This window comes from Ambystoma mexicanum, chromosome 8 (genome assembly GCF_040938575.1).
Source record: "Ambystoma mexicanum isolate Mex_15411 chromosome 8, UKY_AmexF1_1, whole genome shotgun sequence".
Lineage (NCBI taxonomy): Eukaryota > Metazoa > Chordata > Amphibia > Caudata > Ambystomatidae > Ambystoma > Ambystoma mexicanum.
In genome coordinates, this window is record NC_090929.1 from 142,438,123 (window position 1) to 142,464,925 (window position 26,803).

At 45.7% G+C, this 26,803-nt stretch overlaps 1 protein-coding gene across 1 annotated transcript in view; it reads right to left on the minus strand.

Moving 5' to 3' along the window:
• LOC138471718 (carboxyl-terminal PDZ ligand of neuronal nitric oxide synthase protein-like) overlaps positions 1–26,803 on the minus strand; it is a 436,867-nt gene that overhangs the window by 91,919 nt on the left and 318,145 nt on the right. The window contains exon 8 of the mRNA XM_069609503.1: positions 2,483–2,650. Within this exon, the coding sequence (XP_069465604.1) occupies positions 2,483–2,650 (168 nt within the window). The remainder of the gene's footprint in view (positions 1–2,482; positions 2,651–26,803) is intronic.

Consider the following 26,803-nt stretch of genomic DNA (forward strand, 5'->3'; position numbering starts at 1 on the left):
TGTAAAACTACTGACATATCTCCATTAACCCCTTCCTGGGCAAACTCTTGGAGAAGCTGGCCATATCACAGCTCCACACTAAATCTGTTGGTTGGCTTCAGAGCTGCCATAGGCACAGAAACTGCTCTCCTGAACACCCATGAAGACTTGCTCTCTAATCTCGCTTCTAGCTCTCCCTCTGTTCTCATACTTCTTGATCTTTTCTCTGCCTTTGATATGGTTAACCATGCCATCCTGATAAATCAGCTCTGTAACACCCGTGGCATTATGGAGCTGGCTCTGGACTGGTTGGCCTCCTTCCGCTCAGATCGACCTTCCCAGGTTAAATTGGGCCCTTTTCTCTCCACCATCTCACTCTCCACCTGCAGCATCCCTCAAGGCTCTATACTCTCGCCCTGGCTTTTCAATATCTACCTGGCCCCTCTAGCCCCACCTTCTCTCCTAACTTCCAGTGTTATGCTGATGACACGCAGCTCTTCTTCAAGCTACCCTCCTTCTCTTCCTCACTCGTTCCTGACTGCCTATCTGCTATTCAGGCATGGTGCACTAACAATGATCTCTGCCTTAATTCCAGTAAGAAAGAGATCCTTCTCATTGGGACCCCTGCTCCCTCTTTCCCTCCCACACTCTGGCCTCCATCGATGGGGTTCCCCCCCCCCCCTCCCTGCTGTGAGGCAAAAAACCGGGGTGTCACCTTTGGCTTCTCTGTCTCCTTCCCTCCTCACATCACAGGCCTTACCAAGAACGCCCACTTTCAGCTGCACCTCCTCAGAGGCATTCTCCCTTTCCTCACCTTCCCCCGGAAACTCATTATCTCCAGAGCTGGACTATTGTAACAGCCTCTTCCACAATCGTCTTAACTCCACTTTTCCCACTTCAACTAATCCAGAACACGACTGCAAGACTTATCCTTGGCCTCAAGCCCAGGGACCGCATCTCTCCAGCCCTTAAATCTCTTCAACCGGTTGCAGCGAGGATCAAGATCAAGACCCTCTGCATCATCCACAAGGCTTTCTGGGACCTGGGACCACACTACATCCATTTCTCTCTCTCTAAATATCTCCCTGCTTGAGCCCTTCGGTCATCTAACTCCAACTCTCTGCCGACCAGACGTGTTTCCAAGCAGGGAGTAGGGGTTTGATCACTCTCCTCTGCAAGTGCCTCCCTCTGGAATGGTCTGCCTGCCCTTCTCAGACTTGAGCCAGATCTCCTTAAGTTCTGAAATCTCCTCAAGACATACTTTTTCTCTTCTTTCTTCCCCCTCCCCTGCTAATGTCCCTGTCTGCCCTAGACTAGTTGCCTGGTTCCTTCAGAGCCTTACTGGGCACCAGGCCCTGCCCTTTTCCAGTCTACCGCTGCACTTGGTCTTCGCTGACCCACCCCTATTCCTGCACTTTCCCCATGGGCCCCCCACCCCACCTGCACTTACCTGTCTAGTGTTGCCATCTCAGCCCCCTACCTCGCAATTACCTTGTGGACCCCCCTTCCCCTGCACCCTCTGCTTTCCCCAGCCCTGTCCAGCTGGCCTCCCCTGGCACTTCTTCTCACGGGCCCATCTGCCCTGGTCCTGCACTACCCCACCCCGTCACCTTCCCCCTGCACTTCTCAATACTGCACTTGAAGGATCTGAATGTCACAAGGCCTAGTAAGATAGTTACTTTTTGTCCTCCCTGTTCCCCCACCTTATTGTCTTGTTGCACTTCAAAACACTTTGTATAGGCGCATTATAAATAACCAATAAATAAATGAAAAATAAAATAAATAAGAAAGAACAGCGATGGATGGTCACACACTTTGGCCGCAATCTGTGCAGTTGGCTGCCACACGATGGCGCCATTTCCTCACGTTGAAAACAGTGTCAGCCGAAAGCAGGCGTAAATAATAGGATAACTAAACACAATTATCCTTGGAGGGGCCGACATTCTAGTCAGGCGCTGCAACTCGATGATGCCAACAAGACATACACACATGCCTGCGCTCTGGTTGTTGGTTGATAATCTTATTCATAAGAAATGCCTGGAAGTTCTGTCATTGTGGTAGGACCGGAATTACGTGCAAATGCATATTTCTTCTCTGCCAAGGTACAGCAGCCCTTAAGCCCTTAAGCCCTAGGGTACCTGGTGCGCTCTACAAATTAAATAACATAACAGCGAACTGAGGCGTGGCTGCAGACCCTCCCGAGCCAGCAACATCCCAGAGTACAGGTTATTTGGCTGTGTTTGTTCTTAGTTGAGGGGCTCTAAAATATTTAGCAAATGTTTTGCTATATAATTGGCATCTAGATAGTGTGTAATTCAAATCACTCTCTGCGTGTGCCAGTCTGAATACATTCTAAAGAATAGACACAACCTCTACACAGGAGTGATTATGTTACATTTACAAAAGGCGAGGTGCACTTGTACATGTGATGTCCACACACCTTCTAGTGGTCTGGAGTAGGAAGCTTTGAGCATTTTAATGAGGAGCATACGGTGCACATTACCTGTGCAACAGCGACCTGGGTTTGTTGCTGCTGTTGCAGCAGCTGATGCTGGAGAAGCTGCACGCGGTGTCGCGATGCCAGTGGCGTCAGTGAAGAGCAGGAACTGGGGCTGCCCGTGGACTGGATTTGCTGGGACACAATGGTATACAAGGAGTCGTGGTCAACATCCTGGAGAGGGCAAAGAGAAAATGCAAGGGTTAACCATAAACTGGACATCAATGTTCTTAGTCATGTTACTTAAGTAGGGCTGCTCTGTTCTTCCACTTATTTCCTGGCGGTTTAGATCACACTTCATGCTGCACGCGTTGAGCGTCTAAATGTCAGACCAGAAAATGAACCCATGTTGTACCGCACTGTTTTTTTTCCGAAAGTGAACCCCAATGCCTTCAGTTGTGCTCCTGTAACTCATCTTTGTATGCAAATCAGTCCACCGGCTGATATACATTGAGGCTTAACAAGGGCATACAAATTATTTGTGTACGGCATCCATATCAGCAGCAGTATGAAGATGACTCTATACCAGGGTTCTGAAACCTGTAGTCTACAGACTACGACTCCCATGATCCTTCACCATTGACTATGCTAGCTATGACTGATTGGAGTTGTAGTCCAAAACATCTGGAGAGCCAAACCTGCAGACACAGATTTAGAGTATACTTGGGATTTTAGTAAAAGCCTTCTGGAGAGTTTCTCTACATTTCTTTAAGCTCAGCCAGGGCCTAGCTGTATTACTCGAACTGTGATTCATTTGTTAATTCTCGAGAAACCAGTTTATTCCTGCAGTACAGATTACTTTTCAATTCTACCGCTGTGCAGTTTCAGAAGTTTTGGTTGAAATGCTATGAAATTCAAAGAGACAGAAGTGATGTGCTCACCGGCATCATACGCTTAATGCACATTGAACAGCTTCCAAACCAGCAAATATATGAAATCCTGTGTGCGCTTGCTTTGCTCTCATCTTAAGACAGAATGAAGCAAGTATATTGCCAGAGTGCCGGAGGGAAAAATAAAAGTTAATCAAAATGCATATTTGGACAAGTAGGAGCTTCTGCATCACTGGTATAGCGCCCCACCCTCTGCCCCCAATACACCTGATCACAAGAGCACAGTGTCCTGCCTTCAATTGGGCCCTTCGCACTTGGTTTTAGAAGATTTGCAAACGATGTCCCTACAATTTCATGGTAAGTAAAGGACTCTGGGGCGTTTGAAAGAGCCCAATAACCCACATATCAAGTCTCCTGTTCCTAAGCACCGTGAACTGTGATCCTAGTGGTGCATCTTTCATGACTGCCCTACGAATGTGCGCAGATGTGATACTGGCCACCTGGGCCCATATTGCAGAAACGTCACACCGGTGCCAAGCACAAGTTGCCACAGTTTTAGCACTAGGATAAAAACTGTCCTAGAGCAAAAAACATTCATTATGTTTAATTAATTAATTGGTCATTTATAACGCGCTCAATACCCAGAGATTTCTAAGTGCGGACCCGTGGATCGAACCTGTGTTGCTCTGCGTCATCTTGCTTCCAAGGCAAGCATGTTGCCCCTGATCTATCCTCCTGAGAGGCTGAGCAACGCCTGCCCTAGTGCTAAGGGGACATGGTATTAGTGGTAAAGCAAACAGTGACCAGGTGCAAAAATGTATTGAAAGAATTTGCTTTATGCAGTAAGGAAATTATGTCTCCTATTGACAATACTCGTACCTGCGCAAACAGACTAATATGGGCTACAGAGGTGAGAATGATTGTTTGCGAAAGAGCAAGCTGTCTGGAGTTACTTGGAACAGCAGAGCTGTGTATGGGACAGACTTGTGAGAGGAGTGTGACTGGTGGATTGGTATTGGGTGGGGGTGTGTGTGTGCGTTGAGTGGTATTCGATGGAACGATATTTAAACAGTATGTGATTAAACTGTTTTCTTGTGCGCGACTCAGACTGTAGTGAGGGTTCCTAGCCTAGGACCGTGTTTTGCATGGTGCCTTGTCTGGCTGAGAACTTGTCATACAATGCACAGGTGTTGCGTGAGCTTGAGGCTGAGAAGTTAGACAACCATGCATCACTGACCGGCACTGACTACAGCCTGTGAATTGTGCCATTTGCCATGGCCGAGTGTGCTATGGATTCAAACTCTTCATTGTGAGAAACCTGAGGGTATCCTCACACCTACTCCCATTGGACCCTCTTCTCAGGTGGCCAGGGAAATGCCATCCCTTTTGCATACTGACCCCGGAGGTGGAGATGTGAGGGAGGATCACCTGGATGGAGGGTCCTTGGGGATTGAGGAGAGGATATCTGCAGGAGGGACATGGTATCCAACTTCCCCCTCTCCCTGCCTTTATAGGGTGTTGCAAACCATCTTCCCTCATTCATGCCATTATACTACTGGAACGAGGAAGAGGCGACTAAGAGCAATGCACACTAACTTGTCATTTCACCACTCTAGTACTGAGACGAGGAAGAGGCCTGCAGACGGTTGTATGGTTCAGGCTTGTCCAGAGGGCTCCACTAATTGTAGCCAGGCAATTGAGACTGTGGACTCACACCATCAACCTGTGAAATGGTTGCAGGTGCATAAAAGGTGGAGCCGACACGTTAGAAGGAGAGACCACCAGGAAAGGAGCCGGGCCGAGCATTGTGAGCCAGTGGGAAGATTCCTGCTGAGAAGGAGGAGGTCGAGTTGGGTCCTGCAGGAGAGCCAGGATGCCAGCAAGTACCCCCAGGAAGCTGTGGAGCCTTGCCAGGGAGGGCTGCGAAAGGGCCATGGAGGTGGTAGCACACAGGCACAGATACAGAAGAAACTGTGTGGGCTAGAAGGCCTAGGGTTCCTGGTTGCGTGACATATAATGGGTGGACTGTGTGGTCTGATAACTGCACCTAGACAGGGGATACCCTATTTGTGAAAGCCAAAGAACTATACTGATAACCAAGACAAGTGTATGAAGAGATTGCTGAAGTGTAGCAGAAGAGAGCAATCTGTATGCACTATCAAGGAAGCAGAAGGAGTGTAAGGTGAACCTGGAACTGGGTTATGAACGATGGGGAATTGAGACTAAGTACAAATTCGAAAGCTGAAGTCTTGAGGAAGGGAACCTAAGACTGTATGACCTGTGGTGTTGTCTTGAGTAAGGGAACCCCAAGACCCTTTTTGGAACCGTCTTGAACTTGAGGAAGGGAACCCAGAGACTTTGTGGAACTGTCTTGGACTTGGGGAAGGGAACCCAGAGTCTTTGTGGAACTGTCTTGGACTTGGGCAAGGGAACCCCGAGACTTTGTGGAACTGTCTTGGACTTGGGCAAGGGGAGCTGGAGAGTAAACCAGGAGCTGGAAGAATCTCAGAACTTTATTTGTAACACAATTTCTTTTATTCCTGACATTCCTACACATTGTTTAGAATTAGTTGTGAGGGCAAGTATGGGTTTTGGACACAGAAATACTTTCAAGTTGAATTTACTGACTCCGACTTTTGTTCGTTTATTTTGATAGGGAAATCTCACTTTAGCATAGGGCAAGTTAGGCCTTCAACCATCCTGACATTTAAGTTAATGAAATACTTAATTTGAACGTTGAATCTGTTGTCTATGTCTTGCTTCATGATGCCTTCAAATCATAAAAATTGTAAGCAGTCCTTTCTACGCCCAATCCATCTGGACCTCAATTCCAGAGGATTAAACTATCCTCAATATGGCCCAGTTCCACAAAACACGAAATACATGGTTTTTTCAACAATACCAGCCAGACTAATAGAAATCCCTCTTTCCCTCAACCAACAATACTGCGCAACTGTATCAAGTACAAGCACAATGCTGGCACCCTCCTGTTGCAAAGCGCTGCACTGCTCTCTGGATAGGTTTGTGCTATAAGCAATAAATATAAAAGATTCCAAAGTTGCTGAAGTGTAGGTGAAGTGCACTTGCATATCCTTACCACATACCTTACTTTAACTATCCAATAGGATGCTTGTGCAGCTTAGGCCTCGGGGGCCACCCCAGGTCATAGACCGAGGTTATGGTGTGTTTTCCGGGTGGGAGAACTTTGAAGTCCAGTCTATTTTGTGCCCTAAATCAGGTTAATACTCCCATGAATATAAAATGGGGAGTAATAGCACACGGGTCCCTTGGGACCACCTGCAAAGCATTGTTGATGTGTTCAGACCAGTGCACGCAGAGAACGGGCCACAATGAGGAGCTCTGCAAATAAAGTGCATGAACTTTAGAGAGCCTTTAAGAAACGTTAAGTAATCCCTTTGCGTAAAGAAAGTGTACACAACAAAAGTATCGGTTATAAAAATGATCAATATATTTATACTGTTCTCAAAAATACTCCAGTCGTGACTGGCAAGACATGTTTGTGCCCCTAAATGTGTTATTTTGCATAGTATGTGAAATACTTTTGCCACACATCCACACCGGTTATTAGAGCTCAGTCGCAGGATTACATGCATGTTGAGGGCGGCCTCAACCTTGCTTGCCCATTTTCCGACGCTGGTATATGCAGTGGTTTCTTAAAACAATACACATTATTCTACCTTGCCATGTGCGTTTGTCCTCCTCCTTCCTCATATGTACAGGCCATGGCTCAGACTCACCAAGACGATGACAGAGCAGAAGGCAAACCATGGCTCAGACTCACCAAGACGATGACAGAGCAGAAGGCAAACTGTGGCTCAGACACAGCAAGACGATACCAGAGTAGAAAGCAAACCATGGCTCAGACTCACCAAGACGATGACAGAGCAGAAGGCAAACCATGGCTCAGACTCACCAAGATGATGCCAGAGCAGAAGGCAAACCGTGGCTCAGACTCACCAAGACGATACCAGAGTAGAAAGCAAACCATGGCTCAGACTCACCAAGACGATGACAGAGCAGAAGGCAAACCATGCATAGCTCTCAACTCACCCGCTTTTGGCGGGTGTCACCCGCCTTGTAAACAGGTGAGTCACCCGCCAAGCCTCGTGCACGCCCATTCATTTCAATGGGCCTCTCACCCGCCAAACACAAAATCGGGTGATTTCACCCGCCTTTGCATCGAAAAAGGTTGAGAGCTATGTACCATGGCTCAGACTCACCAAGATGATGCCAGAGTGGAAGGCAAACCATGGCTTAGACTCAGCAAGACGATGGCAGAGCAGAAGGCAAACCATGGCTTAGACTCACCAAGACGATGGCAGAGCAGACGTCAAACCGTAGCTCAGACTCACCAAGATGATGCCAGAGTGGAAGGCAAACCATGGCTTAGACTCAGCAAGACGATGGCAGAGCAGAAGGCAAACCATGGCTTAGACTCACCAAGACGATGGCAGAGCAGACGTCAAACCGTAGCTCAGACTCACCAAGATGATGCCAGAGCGGAAGGCAAACTGTGGCTCAGACACAGCAAGACAATGCCAGAGCAGAAAGCAAACTGCAGCTCAGACTCACCAAGACGATGGCAGAGCAAAAGGCAAACCGCGGCTCAGACTCAGCAAGACGACGACAGAGCAGAAGGCAAACCGTGGCTCAGACTCACCAAGACGATGACAGAGCAGAAGGCAAACCGAGGCTCAGACTCACCAAGATGAACACAGAGCAGAAGGCAAACCACAGCTCAGACTCACCAAGATGATGCCAGAGTGGAAGGCAAACTGTGTCTCAGACTTAGCAAGACAATGCCAGAGCAGAAGGCAAACCGTGGCTCAGACTCACCAAGACGATACCAGAGCAGAAAGAAAACTGCAGCTCAGACTCACCAAGACGATGGCAGAGCAAAAGGCAAACCGCGGCTCAGACTCACCAAGACGATGACAGAGCAGAAGGCAAACCGAGGCTCAGACTCACCAAGACGATGGCAGAGCAAAAGGCAAAACACAGCTCAGACTCACCAAGACGATGGCAAAGCAAAAGGCAAACCACGGCTCAGACTCACCAAGACGATGACAGAGCAGAAGGCAAACCGAGGCTCAGACTCACCAAGATGACAGAGCAGAAGGCAAACTGTGGCTCAGACGCACCAAGAGATGACAGAGCAGAAGGCAAACTGTGGCTCAGACTCACCAAGACGATGCCAGAGCAGAAGGCAAACCGTGGCTTAGACTCGCCAAGACAATGCCAGAGCAGAAGGCAAACCGTGGCTCAGACTCACCAAGACGATGGCAGAGCAAAAGGCAAACCGCGGCTCAGACTCAGCAAGACGATGACAGAGCAGAAGGCAAACTGAGGCTCAGACTCACCAAGACGATGGCAGAGCAGAAGGTAAGAGTAGCTGTGCCCTTCACATTCTGCTCCTGCATTTGCAGTGCACAAGTCCCTCCATGCAATAATAGACCTAAAGTGCAGGAGAAGGAGCGGAATGCAGCTGCAAGTAACGTGCATGCATTCGTCCAAGCACCGGAGTGGTTAGAATACAGGAACCACCGCCACATCCTTGTGGCTGCGCAGTGACTGGCCTTGATGAGCATGTGACCATCGAAGTACTTTTAGCATGTCAGCTCATGTTCCAGGTGTGAAGCTAAGAACATGTGCCGAAATGTTCATGCTTGGGAGGAGCGTTTCAATCTAGGGCTAAGAAATGCAGCAATGGCTCTGTAAGGACCCCAGACTGCATTCCGCTTTCCCACCTCAGAGGAGACTAGGGACAAGAGCAGGTCAATGTGCAACCCTGGGGCACCCCTCCCAGAATCAGGAATGCACGAGCTCCAGGACTCATCAGACATGGCTGCGTCACAACTCCCTCCTGGGACTTCTGCAGGTGGCAGGAATATACCCATAGCATTAGTAAATCATTGCAATTAAAATCATGATTCTTTGTTTTGCACTTAAAAAGAATAGGTAGACAACAAAGTATACAACAATATTACAAACAGGAATTCATTTTCATTATCCTATAATGCTAACTTCAGGCAAACTGTTGCACTCTGTGTGGCATGTCACCTGCTACTTTCCGGAGTAGGATACTGTCATGTCACAAGTTCAAAACCCTCTCCCCAGCAGACTCGGCCCTTCGTCCTCCTGCAGGGTGATTATTTCAGAACTTAAAAGCGGCCCATCTATGTGAAGCGCTATGAAAATCAGAAAATGAGTGCTTGATGCAAGTATAGGCCAACTTACTGCAATACCTAGTACAAAGTCACAGATGCTGTTTTCTGATGGCAAAAGCTGGCACTCTGTGTGGGTTCCAGGCAACGATGCAAGCACCTTACGAAAGTACCCTGGCAGAACCTAGCAGACAGCGGTAACTCGGACACGTGATTGCAACACTAGGTGAATCGCAGGGGTGTATCGGCCTGTGATCTTGATGCCAAATATAGAAAGCCCAATGGAACCAACTTAATGAAACTGTATATATATGTGTTAGTGAACTGTAAATACACTGCCTTGTAACTAAGAAATGTGCCCAGCTGCCTCAGGGCTTGATGCGCTATATGAATAAATAAAATACAATAAAGGAATAAAGAAAACAAATTCACTACACACAAGTCCAAACTGTTGGCTTTGATAATCTCATTTTCTACCTTTGCACATACAATGTTTTCAAAGGAAATAGCCTGCGTGCATGAAATTGCCCCTGGATTCAAACACCAAGCAAAGGCAGTGGTCACCTTAATTGAAGTTGCCTTAACCGACACACCTTCCTCTACTCTAAACTATGACCCTCCCATTTATTCAACTCCCAACCTTTGCCTGAAACTTAAAGGTACAGCAACAAACATAGTGGATGACAATAATGCTGCTTTTTTCCACCTACTTAAACATTTGTTTTGCTTCCCAGCAAACCGCATAGTTTGGCAGGGTGACTCCATATTACCTGGACACGTTTCCTCCAGTCCTGGGCTTCCACTGAACACACAAATGCATTCTCGGAGTTGTAGTCTTTTGGTTTCAACTGGATTAACATGACAGAGGAAGTGGAGTTACTTGTTCGATCACCCCAACACATCACATGCATAAAGGTGGTCCTAGCCACCTGCTACAAGTCCACACACTTCTGCCAATTACTTCCCTCCTCAAATTATGCCTTCCTTTCTGTCTTCCACAACTGCCCCCATAACCCCTTACCCCTGCAGGCAGTACCTGGCCCTTTTAATGAAGTCAGCAAAACACAGAAACAAAGGGAGTTTTTGGTTCACTGAGCCCCAAGCCTCCATACTGGCATGATAGGGTCCCTATGTCGTAATTATCAGTGTCCATGGTTGTGGATGTTTAGTTTTGTGAACCGCTGCACATTTTTTGGGAGGTTCGAGCCATTATAAAAAAAAAAAAAAAGGAGCAGAAAAGTATGGGTCTGGCTGCATCATGGGGGGTGTATTGATATGGACATGGTAGACTTCTATCCCCTGCCTGTGTCAGCGTACTGCTGCTGCCTGTTCACGATTGTCAGCATGCAAAAGGCTCGCTGCTGCCACGGGTGAGATGCATTCACTGCACCAGGCATTCAATTCTTCAATAAAAGGGGGGGGAGGCTGTACAATCCCTTATTTTATAGCCCATATTATACCCTCCTGCCACTCCTCTAACCCAACCCTAACCTTTAGCTAACCTTAACCACATGCATTGCCAGCTTTACAGAGTGAGGATGCAGATGAAGTAAAGGCATGAAGAAGTAAAGGCATGAAGAAGTAAACGTCTGGCAAAGCAAGGGGAGACTCAGTAACTATATTTTCTGTGGGAAGTAAAGGGGGGACACCGAAAGGTTTACTGTGTCTCTCTGTTGCTCCCCTTTCACTCCATCTCTATCCCCGGCCATTCCCTAGTTTGCCCGTCCTTAGGATCTGTCCGGCATATGGAAAAAAACTCTTGGCATTCTGCAGCATTATTTTTATTTGAGCGGTTAGTGTTTACTTTATTGGAGCCCTTTTTCTAGCAGTCATTTTGCTTTAGTGCGGCGAAAAAGTCCAATCTATTTGGAGAAATAGACGATCACTGGTTTTCTGACCGACCACAAGATGTCGCACAAGCCTTTTCCACTGAGTTAATGTTTGATGAAAAATTGAAACTTAGGCCACGGATCTAAAACGAGAGCCTCAACTGGCTGTTTTAGTTTCAATTTGTAAACATGTGTGCAACTCTGGGGGGTGGGGAGGGCACCTGTTTGCCAGAAAAGTAGAAGCACCAAATTAATGGTTTAATGGCATGTTAGGTGTCACAAACCAAGAAATATTTCTGAAATGCAGTGGGAACCACACGCTACATGGAAACCAATCGACCAAAAGAAGCACCAAAACCAGCCCTCTTACAGGAGAGAAAATAGCCTCTAATCCCTAGAACCCCAACCAAGTTGCCCTAAATCCACTAGACCCGAGTGCAGCATAAGACAGGGTCTACTGCCACCGCCTTCTGCAAAGGCTGTAGAGCCAAACAGGGTTCAGAGGGACTTTCCAGTCTACAAGTCTGCTCAACCTAGGAGAGCAGAGCAAGGGCGCTCGCCCTGAATTACTATTAGGAATCACCGGTTTGCTTAAAATGTGGGCTCCCGCTTGGATCCGTTCCATAGCCTTAGCTTTTAATTGCATTCGTGGGATCTTTGGAGTGCCTGATTGAAAGCTTTTCCTCCGCCTTCCAACTGTACACCGACGATCCCCAGATTAACACAGCTGGTTGTGCCGCCTACCTGCACTTAAACATGTCTAAAGTTGATTATCTGTAAACTATGCAAGTCCACCTGTGTATTGGACCCAGTGACTGTTCCATTTACTCCTCTCCACAACCTGGTCAGAATGTCCCTCAAACTCACCCCATCGTGAGAAGCAGCTTCTCGTCTTATCTATTGTACGTTCTTTTGTGATCAAAGAAGCGTTTTTCTTCCCTGTATCAGGGTTTAAGTCCTAAAAAAGAAGTGGAGGGACTCATTAACAAATGCAATTGGATGTGATGCCGCCAGATATGACATAGAGGTGAAATATGCACATTTCATTAAATTGGCTTTGCATAACTACCCACATTGCACAGGACGAATGGCATTTGCCATTCGTAAAATCAACACACATACACAAACAAAAACAAGAGAGGATATTTTCTTCTAATAGTGTTTTTGGAAACGTTTAAAGGTGGCATGTTTTAAACTCCAAGAAGCAATACCTATGTTTTCCCTGGAACATGCAGTACCGAAATGGGACATATCACCTTTCGTTGTTTGTTATTTTTCATAATTTTATATAATGCAGCGGTGACGTGTCCGCCCTGCGAACCTAAAGGCCGTGCTTCGAGCCCCGTGGTTGGTTTTAATTCATAAATTCAAAGAAGACACTCAATGTGTCTCATCGTTTCTGGGGGGGGGGGGACTGAGTCCGCACTCTGAAAAAAGTGGGTGGACTCGGTCCACCCGTGTGTACTCTCAACTTGAGCCCTGAAATTTAAGCACGCCCTAAATTGAGTCATCCGTCAATAGTGACATCACTCACTGCCTCCAACTGATTCCGGCCTAAATTTGAAACAAGCTGTGCTTCAACAAGGCCAAAATCAGGATCATTTTCTTTGGTTTTTCAACACTGTACTCTCAGGCTTTCTATTGGCCACCCAGGATGGGCTCACCACCCAACTCTGTAGAAAAAACAGAAAATGGAGTGATTTTTGACAGGAAATAAATCGGCTAAGGTGAAAAGCAAAATATTTCTACATCTGCATGATTAAAAAGATTGTGCTTCCTCGCAAGATGGCCCAAAAGTTTGACGCTGGTTGCCTGAGCTTTGGAGGTGAACTATTGAAAGACCAGGTATCCGAGGGCAAATGATCTCGTAGGCCAACTCCAGTCAATTCAAATGAGGAGCAAAGACCATTCTGTGACTCAAACAGGCGACCTATGTCCCTGCACCGGCTTCCAGGCAAAGAGAGAATCTTTAAATCCTTGCCCACCGTGTATTGCGGCATATGGAATATTAATTGGACCAAAATAGAGAACAGAAGATGAGATCACCCCAAGCACATCCAGCAAATTGCGCAAGTTGGAAGAATTATCAGTCGCAGGATAAACAATCTGGAACACTCTACCTATAGTGCCGAGAACAGATTCCGATCTACCCTTTCTGGGCACTCACAAATGGGATCCAACAATCTGTAATGTTGTGAAACAAATAAATGAATAACCAGAAAAAATGATTGTCCCGGTCATCTAAACTCTTGGGCTAGGGATCAGCCACCTTTGTCTTTCCAGATGTTTCAGATTACAACTCTCCTCAGCCCTTGCCAGTATAGCCAAAGGTCAGGGGTTATGGGAGTCGTAGTCCAAAAGACTGGAAGAGTCACAGGTTGCCTAACACTGTCTTAGACAGAGGGGACATCTTCTCTCCTGTTATAACCCACGTACTGTAATATTTTATGCAAACAGTGACAGGAAAGGCGGGCTACATGTATAAAGGAGGTGCCATCTGGAGCGTCACCACCAGAACCATCAAGGAAAACAGTCGCTCCCTTGCCGCTGCACTTGCTGATCTCTGCAACCATTCTTTTGGCACTGGATCTCTCTGCTCTTCCCTCAAGGACTCCCTTGTGTGCCCGCTCCTGAAAAAAACCTTCAGCAGACCCTACCTGTCCAGCCAACTACTGGCCTGTTTCTATCACCCCCTTCCTTGGGAAACTGCTGGAGAAGCTGGCCTTTCCACAGCTCACCTAACAAACTGAACTTGTGATTCCAAGCATCCAGAGGCACGGAAACAGCTCTTCTGAACACCTCTGAGGAACTGCTTGCATCTCTGGACTCTAAATCTCCAGCTGTCTTCATCCTACTCAATCTCTCTTCTGCCTTCGACACAGTCAACCATTATATCCTCAAGAAAAGGCTTGATGATACCCTTGGCATCTCGGAGCAGGCACTGGAGTGGCTGACCTCCTTCCTAACTGACCGATCATCCCATGTCATTTTGCGGCCCTGGTTTGTCTCTGAGGTAGTTTAGACATAATCCATCATCTATCTTCTCATCATGGCTGCTTTACTCATGTTATAGTTTCTAATGCAGTAAGCTTCTATGTTACTCATCTACCTTGCGTTTCTGCATTGCATATGTGCATTTGTTGAGCTTCATCTCACTTGTCTTCTCAGCATAGATGATTTCTTCATCTCATTATACTTAATTGCTTGGTTACTTGGATTACACCTTCATTCTTTAAGTATTCTTGTATTGTTTCTGAGCGCCATTGTGTCTTCCCTTTACAGCGTCACTTTATTCTCATTGGTTCGCACTTACAGCTCTTCTATGTCCAGTGGTGTATGCCGACATCCTTCCACGTCAGTGCAAGGGTACATTCAATACGGTTGTCCGAGTGCATAACGTCTCTCATATCACGGTGCGGTATTGGGGCAATACCTGGCGCCATGCACATAGTCTTCCTGTTTTGCTTCCAGTATGACGGAGGTGAGGAGGCGGGCACTAAAGGTGACGTCATCTGCTCCTCTACACATGTGAGTTGGACAACGCCACGGCAGAGAACATCCACCAAAAGCTTGCAAGTCTGGAGGTAGGAGCTATGCTCTTGGTCTCACAAGTTAGGGAATTCTAGTAGTATGGAGTAAAGAAGAAGAAACAAGGAGAACGAAGAGGCAGAGGAGCGCGGAGGGTGACTGAGGAACAGAGAGGTTGAGGAGAGCTTGTGATCGCAAAGTGAGACGTGGGCAGTAATAGAAGACCCTGGAAAGGGTGGGGCCAGTCTACGAAGGCCTCTGAAAGCAAGAAGAAGCAATATGAACAGGTAACAGTGCTGCTCAGTGAGGGGTTATATGTGATATTTCTGCATTTTGAAGGCCGGACACAAAGGCACGTTTTTCTGCTGATTTTGTGAATCCTTCAAATGCGGCTGTCACACGAAGCCAATCCCCCTATGCCCCTACCACCGCCCCCAAAAACTCCCACTCCTGCTCTGGCAGGATTTCTTAGTATTCAGGGGGCTGCACCCCCACCGCCTCCCTGGCCAACCCAAAGCACTCTCTTTCAACCACCGACCACACTGACTCAAACACGCTAAAACACTCTCACTTACCTAATGCTCCCCTGGCCAATCCATTTCCCACCACCAACAGTCTCCTTCCTTGCCTACACAGATACACACGAAAAACTCTTACCAGGGATGCTCACGACTTCCCTCCTCCACCCATCGACTCTTGCAAGTACTCGTTGAAAGTTCCATTTAGTACAACTGTTCAGAGCTGTCTCCGAGAGCTCTTTCTAAATCGATCTTTTTTGTTTTTGCTATTTCTAAATGTAAATGTCACCTAAAGCACAGTGGGGCACACAGGAGGTTCATGAGAGCATGGGCTGTAAAGTTAAATTCATTATTAAGCATGGGAAACACATTGAGGCCGTGCCCCATCAGGAGGCTGGTGCAGTAAGCCAGCCTGCAGGGGCAAGAGATAAAATCCAGGGTTTGGTAAAGTGATACATATGACTGGGTTGTGTCTACCAGATATTCAAGAGGTGAATCTAGGCCACATAAGCAGCATGGTTAAAGTGCAGGCTGAGTTTCTGATCAATATTGAAAATAACTGTAGGGTTTGAGAAGGTTTGGGTCTATTTGACCTAATCACATTTGATCGAATTTGACCTTTTTTTGGTCTAAAATGTGGGGGGGAGACCCCACAAAACCCCCCCAACCACACTTCCCCTCAACCTAATCAATACCCTTACCCACCCATATATTTATTTATTTATTTATTTATTTAATAAAATTTAACTGAATAAAAGGTCAAAATAATTGCATCAAATGTTTTAGGTCAAATGTTTTTAGGTCAATTATGCTAATACCTTTAAGAATACTGGGGGATGATGTTGGAAGGCCAAGCGGAAGGCTATGGGAGTGGGGAGGAGGGCAGAGGCATTAGACAGAGGGAAGTGTGTTGCCTTTGCTTTCAGAGTGAGGATTACACATCCAAGTGCCATCCAGTAATGGATGGAAGAACGACAATGAGAGATTTTGGAGGGCGCATCAGTGTGAATGAGAAGAATATTTGAGTGTTGTTGCATAAGTACTAGAATACACTGAAAGAAGAGATACTCTTGCCAAAAGGATGAGAAGAGTGAAGGAGAGAGGACCTTGGAGGGCTCCTTCTGGAGAGGTGTTGGTGGAGGAGGTGGCATTGTTCCAGGAGATGGGGGAGGGTGAGGGAAGGGGGTAGGAGGGAATGGAGACAAGGCAGTGTCCTAGAGGTGAAGGTGAGACAGAGAAGGTAGGTCAGCAATGTCAAAGGCTATGGGTGGAAGAAAGATGAGAATGGTGAGAAGAGGTAAGGAAGTGACAGATTTGGGTGAATGATGTTTCAATGGCGGGCCTGCTGTGGAACCTAATTCAGAAGGGTTCGGAGTGGCCATAGAGCCAAGGGAGACCGGCCTAATATTGGTTGGGTTGTTAAGGTCAGAAGTGGATTTCTTTAAGATAGCTACGACTCAACCCACCTTACAGCAGACTTGGAAGATCCCAGTGTAATATGGTTAAAGAAAGGAGAGGGGCGGGGGGGGGGAATCAGGTCAAGGATGCCAGTTCCTGGACTGTGCTGCAATAGGTCAACTGGAGCACAGAATGCGTTGGTAGCCTGGAGAATGGGTGCCAGATTGGCTGGGGTAGTGGGAGGAAAAGAGCATAGAAAGGTGAGAGTGATGGTAGCGGGTGGTAGAGGGCTGGAGAAAGCGAAATAAGGGTAGTGAAATGGTCTCATATCTTGGACATTAAAGAGGAGAAGAGGCAATTTCATTAGCAAGTTAAGTGAAGTGAGACTTCTCAACTCAAATTTCAGATGTATTCATACAGGGTAATGGGTGAACAGCACCATCAGACAGACAGACACCAATGATGTAAGGGGATTGGGAGCAACTGGAAAATGCAGGCCAAGTTCAAGCCGTAGTTGGCCCCAGACCTTCAGTGTGGTCATCCCTGGTGGATTTACCATGGCATTTTACAGCTTTAAAGGGAAGAAATCACAGGCTCTATCAAACATGCTGTACTTTGTCCAAACCTAGCAACTTCACTCTAGAAGGCTGACACTTTTCCTTCTGTTTGATTGGCCGATGAGAAAAGGAGAGATTTAGGGATGCCATGCAGTCTTAGATCTGTCTGAAGGTAGAAGGTCAAACATGTCCAGATCATTTGCTCACATGATTATGCTAATAACCTTATTAGGAAATGAGAAGGAGGGGGAGTCGTCCTAAGAAACACATAAAAACTGACAAAGCACTTTGAGAAGGAGAGCCGCAGACCAGCACAAATGACAGTCCAGCCCAATATATTCAAAGGAGACGCAGAGGACATCATTGGCAAGCAGAGAGCAGTTCTTCCCAAAGGCAAGAGGCAGATGACAGGAGTCCTGTGTTGTGGAGCTGGTCAAGGACGTGACTGGGGCCTGGAAGACAGTGGTGCGACCTCTGGGAGGTGGAACGTGAGATCCAGTAATGGCACCTACACCGTCTGGGAAGAGACCGGGAAGAAGGTAGGCGGAGTGAGAGCAGCAGAGGCCAGACACACCCGTGCAGCCTGTTGAGAAGACACAAGCACCCAGGAAGAACACGCCAAGAGTCCCGTAACCAAAGAAGGTAACAGGCACATCACAGGGACTGGTAGGAGCTTGGAAGTGCGGGAGAGATGGAAACCGCATGGGAATAACGATACAAAGCATCTTCCTCATGGCAGTACTTGGCAGGAGGGTCAACCAAGTGGGCCTAGTGGGAAGGGAAGATAATCAAGGGTCTGGGACACGAACCAAGGTGAAGCCTCTGTTAAAACAAAGCATCTTCCTCATGGCAGTACTTGGCAGAAGAGTGAACCAAGTGGGACTGACAAGAAAGGCAGAGCAAACAGGGTCTAGGACCCAAACAAGCACAAGGTGAATATTGGAAGGAGGAATCCTCCAAACAGTGGTGAAGAAACGATCACAGACAGGCTGAGGAGAGCCTGGGACTGTTGTAAAAGTTACCCAAGATGACAGGTTAAAGGAGCAATTCCCCCCAACCTCAGCTAGAACTTTGTTGAAACTAATACCTATGGGAAGGATGTCATTCCCCATCAGCACATTTGGAACTCTGTTGATACTGAAGGCAGTCATTCCCCCTGGACACAGTTGGAACATTATCTTCTGGCTACTTCTGGGACTGTGCGCAAACCAAGACCAGGGGAAAGGAGTCATTCCCCTGGTAGCAAATGGAGTAGTGAAGAGACTTTCTTTTAAGACACCGGGAGAAGAAAGTCATTCTCCTTGTGCGAGAACTTTACTTTTGATTAGGACTCTTTAGTTGCAGTGTAAGGGACAGATGTAGGGTTTTGACTCAGGACGATGGGTTTTTCAGTTTACGGACATTCTGCCAGATCCTTTAGTTTTCAGTTTGAGGCAGTTTGAGGCAGGGAAATCTCTTAGAGTTAGGGATAGCTAGGTTTCTGAATTCCATAAAGGTCTTTGCCAACCACCATGACACCTCCTGGTCAGTTGCCTTCTCCTGCACCCTTACACAAGATAAAGATGCTTTAGCTCGATTTAGATCTTCCACATACTGAAAAGTGGGAACGATTCTATGCGCTATAGGCAATAAAGCAAATGACAATGTATGAACCAAATTGTGCTGTCGAAACATTCCTTCAATGAGCTCTGATATCATGGCGTGCATTTATGTATTGTTCATTTATAAGGCGCCCGCTGCAAAAAGCAGTGACTTCATGGCACCACAAGTTCAAAGAAGTAGTATGGAGAAGCACTGATCTTGACATACTTATCCTATTCGGATCAGGTAAGTGATAGGAGAGGGAAGGGAAGGAGAGTGGGTGGTAAATGCAGGAGCCTGTAGTTACAGATAGGAATAAGTGCAAAGGTTCACGCATGCACAGATAAAGTGCAAGCCAAGGGTTCCAAGGAGGAAGGTAAGCACACAGGGGCAACATAGAGCGCAAACTAAAACACAGGGTACCAGGAGCGGGGTGGCACGAGGGCCAGCAGAAGAGTGTCCTGGGAGGATAGCTCAGCGGCAACGCGTTCGCCTTGGAAGCAAGACGACACGAAGCAACACACGTTCGATCCCCGGGTCCACGCTTAGAAACCTCTGGGTATTTAAGCGCGTTATAAATACTGCAACTAAGAAACAAAAATAAAAATAATTAAGCAAAAAAAGATTCCTGTAACAGCGCCTCGATACCCGTGTGCTGCGTGAGTGCTTTAAAAATGCAAGATAAAAAATAAAAATAAAAAAAGAAATATCACCCACCTCAGAAGGACAGAGCAAGACTAATCCCAGCACCAACTGGTAGGAATACTTGTGGGGGCACTGCAGCGGCAGGAAGGTGCCAGGAAACACCGCTCTGCACCACTAAGACGAAGGGAGTAGGCAGTCAAACATTACAGGTAAAACAGTTCTTTGACAAGTGCATTCTATAGTCATTTCCTGAAGTGAAAACAACCCTAATTCTCAGTGTTTAAGTAGCAAGTTCCAAAGCTACGGCCTAGCGCTCTCAAGGGTGTTGGCCCCCCAATAGTTTCCTGTTGCGCCACTCGATGACGAGTGTTGTGGAGAAGGCAGATTTTAAAGGCCTTGACGGGCAGTATTTTGGGCCAGTTATCCTGGAGCCAGCCAGGCCCCTGGCACCCAAAGGTAAAAAGGATGATGAATGATGCAGATAAATTGAATGGAGATCCTGACTGGGAGCCAGCTGAGATATTTTAAAGCAGAGGCAGCGTGGTCTCTAGGTCTTAGAGAAAGGATGAGCCTGGCCACCTTCTGGATGACAGGCAGCATGTGACGTAAGGACTTCAGGAGGCCTGGATAGAAGGTATTTCAGTAGTCCAACCTTACAAGGACACAAGGGTGAAAGCGACAGGTGTATGGGCATGATTGCATGGAATAGAAACATCAACAAGTGGTTTTCAACTTTAACCCCACAAGAGCCTGAAACCTTGCACTACTTATTAGCGTCAATCTAGGGTGTGGACACACAGTATCAGGTCAATAAAGTAGATGGTAACGTATGGCATCGCGTGCACCATGAAGCAGTCATGATCTGCAAAGGGGGCCCTACAAATCACAAATAAGTTCAACATCAGCATTGGGTCCCGTTTTCTGCCGTCTGTTTAGTTGGGGTTGAGACATAGCACTAGCCACCTGTATGAGGAAAAAGATGTTGGTAGATAAAAGTATATGCAGGCTTTGCACTTTAGTTATGGTTAAGTTGCTGTTTCCATAGGAAGAGCACTTTTTGGGCGGCTTATAACTTCGCTCTTCCTGGACGAATCCTCACCAAACTTTGCAAAAAAAGTATATGGCCCACTCTGAGTTATAGGGGGGGTCCCAAAATTTCTTTTTTTCCCATAGACTGAATGGGGGAAAAAATTTGCGCACGGCTACAGCTCAAACCGCTGGACGGATTTTCACCAAATTTGCGGCAGGAGCAGCGGCTTGGTCCCGAAAGTGTGCTTTTGTAAATTTGGTGAAAATACGCCCAGTAGTCTTTTTTTAAACGATCAAAAAGTAGGTCTCAAAAAATTAGTGATATCTATGTCCGCTCCGTGGACACACTTCCCTGTTCGCTCCGCGGGCAAGATAACGATTAGCTAATCGGTCGCGTCATGTCTATGAACATGTGACGCGTTCGCTCATTGGATGGTGAAAAGCGTGAAGTGCGTCAGATTGTTCCGATGCGCCCACCATCTTGGATCTTTGTTTTGGTGCCCGCGGACATTGCCGCAAAAACATATTAAAAAACACAACATTGCACTTGTTAAACTTATCAAATACTGTCTGGGCAGGGATGGGATATGGCAACAAGAAGCAAAAAAGTGGTGTTTTTTTGTCACGAAAGTCATACGGTACATTTGGAGGTGTTCCACAATATAATGTGCGTAAAGTACAGGCGAAGGACTAATGTGTCGGTGTTAAAATGTATTTAAAATAATATTGGAGTCAGACTGACGCCCCCTAGAGTCTGGCATCTGAGGCAGCCACCTGCAGTGTTTGATGGAAACCGCGGCCCTGCACGTGTATGTGAACACGAGTTCTCATGGATGCGTTGAGCCATGTTGTTGCAAAGTGAGAATGTTTTTAGATTCTGAGTGAAGGTCACCAGCTTTGATTTTTTGGTTGCGAGCTAAGGAAGCCCACGCATGGGACACAAAGTATAAGGTTCAATTGTTTTTTTACCTTGAGAGAAAGGGAATATTCCGTAAGGAATGCAGTGAGAGGAGGTTTGTAATAATGAACACTTGATAACGTTATGCATTCCAAAAGTGTATAAGGAACATGTAAATTCAGTTAATGAAGAATCTTTGGTGCGAGCGCAGTGAGCATTACGGTCTGACTTACGCCAAGAGAATGGAAATGGTGAATATAATGTAAGTTTGATTTTGACGACTGTAGACCAGAACGAGCATTAACTTATTATTATCTGAAGATTAATTTGGCAATGTAACGCAAGTAGTATCTTTCTGTGTGGTTGTCTTTTTTATGTGGTTATGGGGAGTGCAGGAACTAGGTGCATGTAGACTATCACTAGGCTCACCCAGGTTCAACGCTAATATTTCATTAAAATGTCATGTATGACCATATCGAATTGTGTATCAGTTTCCACATTGTTTTTGTCTTTGTTGAGATTGTTTGATGTGTGTGCTAATCGTTAGTTTAAACTCTATGCCGAATTAAAAAGTCAATAGATATATTGTAATAAAGTTCGGGTATTGATACACCTTTTCTGTTATGTTTTCCAAATAGCTACATGCTGCCTTACTGCGATTGCCATAGATTCCAGATGCCAACTGATGGCTTCTTCAATCGGCAGGTGCACGTAGTTGTCAACGGATGGATCGCAGCAACTGTTTTTTGGGCCGATCGCCCAGGGCCAATGTGCCCGTACGCTGCACTAGCGATTAGGAGTATCATAACATCCTTTATGGTGGTCTATGCTCAAGTTGATGCAGAAGCCCTGGAATTCACTGTGCGACCCAAGCGGTTCCTTTATCGAAAACGAACACTTTGTGTATGGGAAAAGAACAATGTGTGCCTCACGATTAACATTTTGGATCACGAGCGAAGAAACAAATTTGCAATTTCATTGAATATTGGAATAGTCAGATGTTATCTGAGAGTTTATTGTGAATTAAAAGTACTTTACAAATTGTACAGTATTATTGTTTTCTTTTAAAGAGCGGTTTAATATTTCAAATTGTGACATGATGTGTTGTTAGTCCATGTTTGTTGATTTTCGGGTTCTGCGTCACGTCATGTAGGTGATTATGGGCGCGTTTGGCTATGCTGAAGAGGAACGTCACCAAGAAAGGTGTAGAATATCACTAGGGTTGGTGATGGAGGGTCAGAGGCGGGGCATATGATTTAGTGACGTCAGGCCAGTTTACCTTAGGCAGATGCAGCAGTGGATAAGAATAGCATGAGATGGACGCGCCCTGCTGCCAGATTTCGAATGTTTTTAAAAGAGGAAAAATGAGGTAAGGTGAATTGGAAATGGTTGCGATAGATAAACGTATGTACAAAAATACATGGTCTAACCCTCGGGACAATAATATTTTCTGAGCATTGCACTTGTGAAACTTATGAAATAATGTTTGGGGAGGTGAAGGGTGATGATGATGGGTGGGATATTTCTGACGTGATTTCGAATGAGTTTACAAAGTTTGTTGGGATTTTGTGCAGAGCTTATATGATGATTGTATGTGCATTAATTTGACAGTTTTGAAAAAATAAAACGTGGGTGGATTTCCAGCAAATTTGCGTAAGGCTCATTGGCAAGGATTGAAAAGCATGGTTTTGCAAATTTGGCAGTGTTTTCTTAATATAGTTTAAAAAAAATAGCAGTATACACCTTTAGTGGCTGAGGGGTAGGCTGTAGCCATGGGCAGTGGTCAGAATGTCGGGGTCATGGTATAAGGTCATGATCCGGACAATGTGGCTACTGGCCATGACCAGAAGGGACAAAACATAGGATTAAAGTGGCCATGTCCACCTGGGACTGGCTTTGTGGTAAAGTTATTCGAAATTAGGATAGATTTGAAAGGGATGAAAAAATGCTCATGGTAATATGGTCACAGGGTTTTCTTTTTGCCTTTTGCAGGCTGCCATGGAAAGCGAAGAGGGGCCCTGTATGGAACCCCCGCCTTCCCTTTCCATGGTGGCCATCTTGGAAAAGGATTTTCCTTCCTAAACCGGGACCGCGTATAGGAGGAAAAATCCTCTTTTTTAGTAGAACGGGGTACCGCTTTGGAAACCTAGGCTGCTAATGGCCTTCATCCCCCATTTCAGGGGCTGGAATGGGGGGTAATGGTCCAGAGACCTCGTTATCCACCCTCGCTTCACTTGGGCTGATAACTTGGGCTGCTGGGCCAGTATCCACCGTTCCAGTCAGTGGAACGGAGGATGAACGTCCCAATATTCCATTAGCATATCACAAAATGTAAATGGAATTGTTGGAAAATCTTACTGAGTCTATGTACTTTACTAAGGAATATAAAGCAGATGGAGTCTGTGGTTTTTTTTAGTTCTATTTTTTAACTGTGAAAGGTGGTTCCTAACGGAACATTTATTTTGTTTTTGGATGGATTTTTTTGGCATGAGAGCTAATAACGAAAGGTGGGGAGGGAAATGAGGGAAGAGGCACCAAACACTAATATGGAGGGGCAGGTGGACAGGGAAAAATGTTGTGCGTGTGTTATTTCTAAGTTAGGGGGCAGTGTTTCTCATGCTCCTTGATTACAGCAGTGGTGGTGTCTCTTGGGGAGGAGTGGTGCCCTTAGCTGATGCCATTTTAAGATAAATAGAAGTTCTGCTAAAAGTATGTACTGTGTACTAGATTTTTAATGGATGAGTATGAATAGGTGTTGGAGCTGTGCAAGGGAAATGTTGAAGTTGAAAGTTCCTAGATCAGTAGAAAATGTAGTTCCAAACTGTCCACGAAGTGCGTACAGGTTCTCGGACACGTCATCATGCTGTGCGCCAGCATATGGTCATGTGGCATTCTCCGGAAGGTGTGCAATGAAGTCAGATGTTCATAGACATTATGGTTAAGTTGCGCTAATAAAAACCTATGAAATTCAGTGAAAAAACTTTGTTAAAGCGACATTATGGTTCCAAGTAAAACCGAAAACCCCCTGAAATTCGCCAGTTATGGTAAACTAAGCACCCATAACTCGTGCAACCACCCTGCACTGCTAAGACTAACACTCAGGACATCAAAGATGACATCACAAATGTCATTGATGACATCACTGATGACATCACATGTGCATTTACTTTTCATGCAGAGCCTCCACACGGGATTATCATTATAATATTGGCAGAAAAGTATCAGAGATAATTGAAGAACTATCAGATGCCAAATAGTTCATTATGCAATGCATTGCTAAAAAATTCCATTGCATTACTGAGTTCTTTCAGTACATTAACAAACTCATGAAGAACCGTAGGCATTGTCTGCCGCATGCTCTATAGAGGTGCAATATTCGAAATATTCCCATGTTGGATACTAAATTGATAAATGCGTCCATTACAGAATTTTGCATACTGTGAAACTTAAGTATCCACGCATGCTTCCCTTACTACATAATTGTTCTATTACACACAAAACATAAAGAGACCACAATGCATACAAATAGAAGCATTTACAGGAAACGTAAAGTAAGCAAAAAAAACTGCAGTATTATCAGAAAGTGTTCATAACCGAACTAATTAACTTCATGCACAGAAAAGATTCTTGTGTTTCAAGATTCCTTCTTCTACTATGTATATGTATCATATGATGTAACTGTACCCTAAGGAAAGTATTGTAAGAACATATGAGAAGGGCAAGGATTACAAATATAGCACTTTTTACTTTTTTTAATTTCTGACTGACAGTGAAGAAAGCCACCTGGCTTGTCAGTGAACAAAAAAAGAGGGAGCTAGACATGTGATGTCATCAATGACATTTGTAATGTCATCTTTGATGTCCTGCTGTTCAATTGCTTGTTATGTTAAGGGTTTTTCTATAGCACACTATCACCGAGGGGTATCCTGGCGCTTAAGAGGAAAACCTTCAAATAGGGGGGGATCGATAGCCAGAACCAGATCACTGAGGGAATAGGAAAGTTTTGAGCAGTTTCCTGAAATGAAGGAAATCCTCGTTTAATCTGAGAGATGGTGGGAGGTAATTCCAGAGGCGGGAGGCAGCCACCAAAAAGGCCCGACCGCCCATGGTGGTCTTCCTAAATCGACAAACCACCAAGAGACCCACTTTTGCCAAACAAAGAGCCTTAGTAGGAGTGAAGGAAGAGATTTTCACCTGAAGGGAAACTGATCCTTGCCTATGCAGGGCACGGTGTGTCAGGCAAAGAGTCTTGAACTTGATTCGGCACTCGATGAGCATCTAGCAGAGGTGGGTCAAGATAAGCAAATCGGGGGAGAATTGCTTGGCAAAGGAATACGATTTAGACAGGCTACTTTTGCCTGAAAAGCAATGGCAGCTATTACGCAGCTCCAACCAAGTGCGCCCTCTGCCACTTGATTTCTGACCAATACAGCTTGACACAGCCCTGAATTAAACCACTTTGCTTGTTGTGCGCTATTTTATATAGAAAAGGAAATCCTAGCGGTAGCAGTCGATTTATTATATTGGGATGATATATAAAAGTTGCAATGTTAAACACATACGAACAGGCTGCAGATGCCTGCCCACTGAAAAGCGAACGTTGGTTCCGCCAGTGCTGGTTTTCTTTAGGATTGGCAACTGCTCGCTCAGTCCATGTGGACAAAAAGAAGATCAACGTTATACAGGCTGGTCAAAGATGTCAATACAGCACAATGTATGCATTCAAGCCTGCAATCCTTTACGCCCTGCTTCTAAGTCTCGCGTTTACATTTGGCAAGCCGTGAAATCTATAGGGTAGTATCAAGAGATGTCAAGTTATCTCACTAGAGATGGGAAATAAAAAGCAGGTGCCGGCTTCAAGGTTCCCATCATATGGATGTCTGGCACTTGTAGCCCTGCATTTAAAATGCAGTTTTACAATTGTGAATTTATTTATGTATTTTATTTATTTATTTAGACATTTGTAGAGCGCACCTAGTCCCAGAGGCATCTGGGTGCTAGTTTTCGCCAGTACAGCTTAAAGTACATACATACATGCGTAGCGAATCTCAGTGATACATACATGCGTAAGTGAGTCTCAGTGATATATATCGTTAAGAATTAAGGGAAAGACAAAGTAAGGAAAGGAAGAGGCTTGGGAATCTAGAGTGGTGGCAGGAGAAGGAAGCGGGTAAAACTACCAGGGGAAAGACGATGCAGTAATGAAAGGAAGAGACTTGGAAATCTAGAGTGGTGGCAGGAGAAGGAAGAGGGTAAAACTAGAAAGGGGAAAGGCGATGAAGTAAGGAAAGGAAGAGGCATGGAAATCTAAGAGGCATGGAAATCTAGA